The sequence below is a fragment of the Coregonus lavaretus genome (assembly GCF_964263955.1).
Source record: "Coregonus lavaretus genome assembly, chromosome: 9".
NCBI lineage: Eukaryota > Metazoa > Chordata > Actinopteri > Salmoniformes > Salmonidae > Coregonus > Coregonus lavaretus.
In genome coordinates this window covers 43,697,006-43,706,048 of record NC_139996.1, presented here as the reverse complement: position 1 = coordinate 43,706,048, position 9,043 = coordinate 43,697,006, and the positions used below count along the sequence as shown (strand labels likewise).

Genomic DNA, 9,043 nt, shown 5'->3' with positions numbered 1-9,043 from the left:
TATTTTCAGGGATATTTTATTTCAGCTCATGAAACATGGACCAACACTTTACATGTTGCGTTTATAATTTTGTTCAGTATAAATATATTTCTATAATAAAGGGGATTAGAAATGATGCAAACAATTACATTGATGGAACCCACAATCTATCTGCAATATTAAAGCTGAGGGGGGGAAAAGAAGGCTATTTAAGTAACTATTTTGTTTAAAAGTATAATGTGTCCCTATGTTTTGTGTAATTGAAAATCACTCATTACAATGATATACAAGGATCTTAAGCATTCTCTCCAGTGGCAAACTGTTATCGGGGGAGGGGGTCTATGTTAACGAAAGTTATTAGCTAATCACACCCTTTTAGTATGTCATAAATTTGAGGAATCCATTGATAATTTGGTGTGTCTAATACAAAGTGTCTTTGGTGTTACATTGTGAGCAAATGACATTGTGAGCAAAGTGATTAATCACATCACTTTAGTAAATTATTCTTTAAAGGGTTAATTATTTTAGATCAACTGTGGCCTCCATTTAAGAAAATCATCAATGTGTCATTGGTGTTACTGCCATTGGTGTTACTACTACTTCTGGTGGCACAGTGTTAACATAATGGTAAAATATGGGAAGATATACCAAAATATATTTAAATAAATAAAACAATCCAGGTTTTTATTTTATTTTTTAAATGCAATGCCCAAATGCCACCACAATTCAAGAATGACCCTGGTGTGTTGTCCTGTTGTCAATGCAAGAGGTAACAGTAACCATAGTGGTCAATTACCATGGAGCTCTCCTAACAAGCTTTCATTAGGAGTAAGATGATGTCATGTGGCTTTAAAAGTATACTCTAAAAATTTAAAAATTGGAAAAATATAAAAACTAAATTGTAAAGTGGTTGTCCCACTGGCTATCATAAGGTGAATGCACCAATTTGTAAGTCGCTCTGGATAAGAGCGTCTGCTAAATGACGTAAATGTAAATGTAATGTGGCTGTAGTGTGCTAGTTTAAGTGACATAATTGGACTCCTTCATTATTTTAAGTCTAATGTAAATATGACTCATAACCTGACTTAGTATGGCTTAGCCTTTGTCCTTCAGCACCTCTGTGTCCATGTGAAAATGTAAAGGGTCTAAGTTACTAATCTCTAGTTCACCAATTTATCTCAACCAATTATGGATGACTCCTGAGCCCAGACATGTGTTGGTATGTATTTTTATGTAATTTTATGTAATGTTATGTACCTGCCATTCACTAGGAAATTATGTAGTAGCAATATTCTCCGGTGCTGAACTAAAATCATTCAGCACAATTGGTAACTACAAATGGTATGAAGGTGCATATAATACATTTGAATCAAATGGAAAAGAACATTAAGCAGTACATATTGTAATATGATATAATAGCCTACAGACAATTATCTAATATCTATGCCAGTGACTACCCAAACAAGACCAGGCCATTACCAATGTTGAGTAGATTGAGCAAGGTCCCAAATTCCCCCCAGACAGTTCCATGGGTTCCGCATACTAGTGAGCATAGGTGTATAGCATAAATACTAACGTTGCCCTCTAGTGGAAGATTACAACATATTGGGGTGGACAGTGAAACGTCTAAGAAACTCTCAGGAAGTCCATTGACTGTTTGAAGTATGCTACCTACTCAATGGCTCCTGTTTTGTATTTTGCATTTTCAATCCATATAAAATCATTTCTGGTGGTAACTTGGTATCATTTTGTCACATGGAAGTCAGAGGTCTGCCATTATCAGGATAGAGTGCATGTTTGTTGTTTGCCCTCCAGGCAATATATGGTTATAATTAGAGTTGACCTGCTTTCATTATCTGTCACTTGAGGAATGCAGGTCATTCCACTTCACTCCTGAAGTGTTGTGGTGTTCCATGCAGCTATCAAGTGGAGTCAGTAATCAGTATAAACCTCAATGTTTTGATAATCAAAATATTTGATTACATAGCCAACATCTAGACAGGTGTCAGTTTCAGTACTAACAATATAACAGAAGTAAAAAATAAAAAACAGCAACATGTAATGACTCTTCTTGCCATGCATTGGATTCACTATAAAAGCAAAGCCAAACAGTAAATGAAAATAAATAAATTATTGAAAAACGATTTTGCAAAATGAATGTATACGTCTAAGACGGGTTTATGAATACAGAACATTTTTCTCATAGTTAAGTGGTCTAGTCTCTTTCTAAATAAAATAAATGCACATATTCTTATTCTGAATCCAAGTAAATGCCCTCATTTACCATAAGAACCATCATCCCTCCTTCCTTAAGTGAACAATTTCAGTGTGCCTCACCCTAACCATGAAACACAACAGACTTTCACTTGTCCATACATATCATTTTGCCATACAAATCATGTTCTTTGTAGAATAGGTATTCCTTCAGTCTGGGTGGGAAGAGGGCAGAGTCCCTGATGTTTGGATGCCCCAGTCTCTTTGAAGTCATCTGTTTCCTGATCACCAGTCTGCACAGATGTGTCAGTGAACGGGGTTTCGCTTGGTCAGAGAAGTAAGACAGAAGAGACGTTTCAGGTTCAGTAGCAAGGGTAGTCTGTGTTTTTAGTGGGTCATGTCCCCCTACTCATGGCCATTGCATTGCCTACACATTTATCTTGTTTTTTCCTTTGAATTTAATCAAACTACTCACCTAATATGCAGCAGATCTGAGGCCACTCTTTGTGCTTCTCCAGGATCTGTCTCAGCTTTGGACAGAGAGGCATGTGACTGACGTAGTCCAGAAGGATCCACACAGCTCTCCCAGCCAAGTGCACCAGCCAGGAAACGCTGATGAAATGACAGAACTGGATGACAGGGATGACAAAATAGATTTGTTAGGGCATTTATTACAATCGTTAATATGTGGATTTTATGAAAGTTTCTGGATTTCAAATTATAACTCACAGAAACTTGTTCTTGATAATCGGAATCAGTCTGATCACTCAGGTCATCCCAGGTGCTGTCATGGTTACAGCAGAAACATTTATCTGCGTCATAGCCGTTGTTGAGCAGCAGACGCATCATCATTTCGTCCCGCAGGCAGTACTGCAGAGCCGGGGGAAACACTGTGTCACTCATCACGGCAAAGTAACAATTGATGTCTGCCTGTCTGGACAAAAGCAGCTTCACAATCTCATACCTCCCAGCTCTCACCGCCACCAGGAGGCAGCATAGAGGGTCCAGGTCAGGTTTGGCTCCTGCGTTCAGCGGCATTTCAGTGCAGGTCACGTCTCCATTAGAGACAGTAAAGTACAATGCACTTTTTCTCATGTCTCCATAGTCTTCAGAGATGTGAAAGTCTAGGAGAGAGTTGACATCAAAGCCCTTTTCCACGAGTAGCTCCAGGCATTGTACATGGCCTCTGTCGACTGCAGAGTGAACGGGACTCTGGCCTGAAAGTCTGATTGCCCTTCTAGTGGTTATCAGAATAAAAATTGTCAGTGCCCTGATAGAGAAATGTTAACTCCGATCAGTAAAGTAGTTCTCCTTAGAACTACATTCTGCACTTCTTTATTTTAAAGATAAACAATGGACTCTTGCAGAGGAGGCTGGTGGGAGGAGCTATAGGAGGACGGGCTCATTGTAATGGCTGGAATGGTTTCCATATGCTTGATATGTTTGATACCGTCCCATTTATTCCATTCCAGCCATTAAAATGAGCCTGTCCTCCTATAGCTCCTCCCACCAGCCTCCTCTGGACTCTAGGTTAGAGTACTCACAGGTTGTACTCACAGGTAATGGCCCTCATATGCTGCTCGATGAATGGGTAGCTCTGAGCACAGGCTAGGTACATTGGGGTTGGCTCCATGTCGCAGAAGTAGGTCTATACAGTCTGGATTCCCAGATTGTGCAGCATCATACAGCACACTGTCCCCATTGGGCGCATGTGCATTCACATCGCCACCTAGTTGTAGGGAGAGGAAATCCAGCTTCTGCTTATTGTAATTTCTCAGACAATGGGAGAATCTCAATTGTATTTCCTTAATTTGTCGCGTCCTCTCTCCTCACCACCTCAAAACCCATTGGATGAAAAGGTCAGATGTCCCTCCCCTCTGTCCAATGGGTTTTGAGAAGGCGAAGGAGAGGAGACATGAGAAATCAAGGAAATTCAATTGAGATTCTCCCAATGTCCCAAATCACCCAATAGGCATTTGGCTGCGTTCACACAATTAGCCCAATTCTGATATTCTTTCCACTAACTGGTCTTTTGACCAATCACATCAGATCTTTTCACATCAGATATTTTTCAAGCATATCTGATTGATCAAAATACCAATTAGTGAAAAAAAGATCAGAATTGGGCTGCTTGTCTAAACGCACCTCAAGTGTCTGAAGGGTTTGGGCAGAGCCATATATTAAGAGAGATTGGCCAGGTTTTTAGAGCGGACGCCATGTTAGTGCCTTTATTCTCAACATTTTGGTGACGTAACAATACGAGAGTGCCTCCAACAATTCCCTGTTTTGCTGTAAACAAGTAAAACAGAGCAGCGAATTTAACAGAAGTTTTTATTGATTAGCATTTGGGATAATGTGTATCCAAGTCGGTACTGTGTTTTGGTGTTAATAAAATTGCATATCTGCTTTCACTGGACATCTTCACAATGCGGAAGCATCAATTATCACTTAGCAACGGCTATGGAGGAGAAAGTGGCGCTCTCTGAACATTCGACAGAAACCGCATTGGCCCAACTCTCTGTATATATGACTCTGTGTTTGGGTTGGTTTATGCAATATGTTGAAAGTTCTATCTAGCTCTAGCCTATCAGAGGGCAAACTGGAGCTATCGTGCTTTTACCTACTCACCATTGTGAATAAGGATCTCTAGAACCTCTGAGTGGGCGTGCTCTGCTGCAATGGCCATTGGAGTCACGCCGTCTTGATGTATCTCATTGACCTGGCCTCAATGTTCCAACAACAGCTCCATGATATCAGATCAGCCTACCTTTGCGGCCTTGTGCAGGGCAGTCGACTGCTTCAGACAGACCTGCTCCACACAGGCTCCTCTCGTGATCAGGGCAGATGCCATTTCATACGACCCAAATCTAACAGCTGACCGGGAGAAATCACAACAACTGTTGAATATCAGGGGAACAATATGGTAGGAGTCATTTCAACAATGGTACTTGTTGTGACAACAAGGATGCCAAGGACACAGACTTTATACCTTTCACTAATACCTAGCAGTAGAGGGGTTTCTTTCTTGCTGTTGGTGTTATGTGGAGACGCTCCATGTTCAAGTAGCATCTTCACATAGTCCACCAGATCAGCCATAGCTGCTAGAGTTAGCAATGTTTCTCCCTCCATTGTCTTCTCCTCCAGGGACAACCTAAAAGACGCTGTTGGACACAACCCAAAAGATCAGGAACCAGTTCCAGTTATCACATACAAGGGGCACGTCCAACAAAACCAAACAAGTCATGTGGCCCATAAATCAGTAAATATCCACATCTATGCCAGCAGATTTATGAGATATGCAGTACGTGTCCAGATATGCAGCCCATGAGGTGATTACTCTGTAATAGCCTACCATACAACACTATCTCCAGCATCTTCACCAGAGGTTGGACAGCTGCCTTGTGCAGAGGGTACCAGCCCCTGTCATCTGCATTACTGAAGCCTGCTTGAAATTCTGACAGCTCTTGGAGGGTGAGTATGTCACCTAGGTGGAGAATGTACCAGAAAGAATGATTACTTTTCACAGGAGCACTAGTGTCTTATGATGAAGTATCAGTCATTCAGTCATTCAATATCAGTCCACAGATTCCTAGCAGTTTTCTGTTGTCAAGTAATTGGACATGATTCATCTAAGCTACATAAAATGGTGTAGAGCCGGCCCAGCCCCCAAAATGAATCTTCTCAACTGTATGCAAGGATTATTTTGTGTTTCTCAGGAATGCTGAATTATCTGTTTGCTCTTACCATCCCACGTTCTATCACACCTCTGGATAGTAGAGGTGATATTGACACTCTCTCTCTCCCATGATCTATGGGCCTTGGCACAAGCCATGGTTTCCTTGTCTCTCTCTCCCTCTCTGATGATGTCCAGATTATGAATGCTTTGTTAATGCCAGTAATGCCTTGTAATTTATGTTCATGCCTTGTATAATGTAATCATTCATTTTACAATGATATGAAATACTTGCATAAAGTATTCAATTCTCAGATATTTCTTGATAGCTTATTACTGTAACTCATCAATAGTCCTGCTTGCATATTGCTAAATCATCGTTATGCAGTCAGATAAACACTTTAATAATAATAATATGCCATTTAGCAGACGCTTTTATCCAAAGCGACTTACAGTCATGTGTGCATACATTGTTACGTATGGGTAGTCCCGGGGATCGAACCCACTACCCTGGCGTTACAAGCGCCATGCTCTACCAATTGAGCTACAGAGGACTTTGTCATTATTAATTGCATAGTCTTATCACGGGTCGCATGTGGGATTTATGCATTTTCATTGCAAAGTTTGTTTGTATACAGTACATCAGTAGTGTGAGATACAAAGCCATGGTTTGCTTTGCGTTGGCTGTGTATTCATTTAGTGGGCCAATGTAATATAATTTTGCGAAGAATGGCTATCCAACCTGGTTCATAATTTACATAAAACGATAAGACTTTACATGACACCCAGCATAATAACACGGTCATAACCATGTCATATGTCATAACAGCTGACATAACTTGCCATAACCTGCCATAATATGGTCATAACACTGTCATAACACATATATTTAGACCTGTTGTGACATATATTGCGTTATTTTATGACTGGTTATGACATCTACATGAGAGTGTCAAAACCCACAAAACCTACCACACAAGGCAAAACATTACATTACACCATAGCCTACTTGTGAACAGTATGTTTATGTTACATACCATTTTCTGAAAGGTATCATATTAAATTGTTATTGTAATTGTGCACACATCGGCGGTAGGTAGCTTAGTGGTTAAGAGCGTAGTGCCAGTAATCGAAAGGTCGCTGGTTCTAATCCCCAAGGCCAACTAGGTGAAAAATCTGTTGATGTGCCCTTGAGCAAGGCTCTTAACCCTAATTGCTCCTGTAAGTCGCTCTGGATAAGAGCGTCTGCTAAATGACAAAAATCTAAATCATTAATGTCAGCTACCCCAAACCTCTGTTTCTGATGAGAGCAGGACAAGACACTATTTTTGACTGATGGCTGACAATCGGCTTATCTGGTTTATATGATTATGATGGTCATAATGCTTTTTGACAGTGTCATAGAGTGTTTTTTCTTCGTCCAAGTAAAGTGACACAGGATGGTCATTATGCTTTATGACAGTGATTTAAAATATGATGGAAAGAAACATGACTGTAAAGAATTCATTACAACAACGACTTAGGAAACAAACATTTACATTTTTGTCATTTAGCAGACGCTCTTATCCAGAGCGACATACAGTTAGTGAGTGCATACATTTTCATACTGGCCCCCCGTGGGAATCGAACCCACAACCCTGGCATTGCAAGCGCCATGCTCTACCAACTGAGCTACACGGGACTACAAACAAAAGGAATACGTTTGAAGAAATGTGGGTTTTGACATTCTTATGTAGGTGTCATAACCAGCCATAAAATAACGCAATATATGTCACAACAGGTGTAAATATATGGGTCATGACAGTGTTATGACAATTTTTGTCAGCTGTTATGACTTATTATGACATGGTTATGACCATGTCATAACGTGTTATGATGCTGGGTGTCAAGTAAAGTGTTACCCATAAAACCCTGAATGTGAAAATGACAATCTCAGTAATCAGACAGTGACCATGCATTCACCTCGATCAATAGCCTTTATGATCTTCAGATGTTCATCACTGAGAATATCGAAGCAGAGGAGATCATGTTAAGAAAGTGTTTGAAAATAATTTAAGTAAGCATAATATTAATAATTGTACATGTCATTTTGATCTCAACAATGACAGCATATAGCAAAATGCAAAAGTAGCCTAGGAAATTGAGTATTTTCAGAAGTGAACTCGTATCATGCATTACCTCTCTAAAGGTGCTAATAATAATTTTGGGCATGACTCTTGAATGCTCATCTGAATAGCGTAATCAAGCAGTCGATCTTCATCCATGTCGTCAGGATCCATAGCTTCAGAGGAAATAGCAATGTTAGCATGTGGCCTACTATCGCTGTGCTCCAAACCTTTAGGTGTGCAAAGGTAATTGACTCCAGAAACATCTAAACATAATTTTCTGTTTTATTAGATATATTTTCCTATTCACCGGTCAGGCAGATTTCAGTTCTCACCTGTGAAATCTAGTTCTGTTGAAATCACAGGTCCTACCCGGTCCAGAGATTGTAGAGTGTAATTTGTGCCATGCCTGAACTGAATCCCCTCTCTACCAACATACACACACACACACACACACACACACATTCGACTAAGGCTATTTTTAGGTGTCACCTGCTCCCGTTGAAGTTGTGTGTTTAGCATGCAGGCCATACCACAACATCCAAATGTTGTGTCTTATGTACACTAATTGTCCATAATGTCAACCAGTGTGGAAAGAGTCAGCAATGTTTTAATAACAGATGGCAAACATTAGCCTTGTAAGAAGAGAATTGTTCAGGGAAGATACATTTTCTCTGGCAGACCATCAAAGGGGCTTGAAGAGCTCCCTGCTGGGTAGTGTTAACATGTGATTAAAATGTAGAAAGACATCTAGTGTTGTTGTTTTTCCGGGACGCAAAGATGATTCAAGACTATTGTGCTGAAACTAAATAGGATCTCTCAGAAGCTGCACCAGAACTGCTAGAGCTGTTCCTTTATCATCAATTCCTTGATCAAACATCCATTACTTTTTGACTCATATTTTGCTCAAAAAGAGACAGGAGAAGACTTTATCCAATCCCCCCAACAAACAGAAATGTATAATATGCTCAACAATTCAAACATATACAAGCTGCATAGTCTGTAAGGTTGCATGGTTGGTAGTTCACAGTTGTCTCTTCTCCCTGCATGGCCAACACTTTGGCCATACAGA

General features: G+C 40.1%; 1 protein-coding gene across 1 annotated transcript; it reads right to left on the bottom strand.

The window, feature by feature from the left end:
- Nucleotides 1–2,341: 2,341 nt before the first annotated feature.
- Nucleotides 2,342–6,025, bottom strand: asb15a (ankyrin repeat and SOCS box containing 15a; the record flags this gene model as incomplete). Its single annotated transcript, XM_084169308.1, is given in 10 exon segments — nucleotides 2,342–2,517; nucleotides 2,669–2,822; nucleotides 2,923–3,463; nucleotides 3,751–3,922; nucleotides 4,822–4,918; nucleotides 4,922–4,951; nucleotides 4,955–5,067; nucleotides 5,196–5,354; nucleotides 5,546–5,677; nucleotides 5,938–6,025. Coding segments are annotated over 10 exon segments (1,662 nt in total).
- Nucleotides 6,026–9,043: the final 3,018 nt, after the last annotated feature.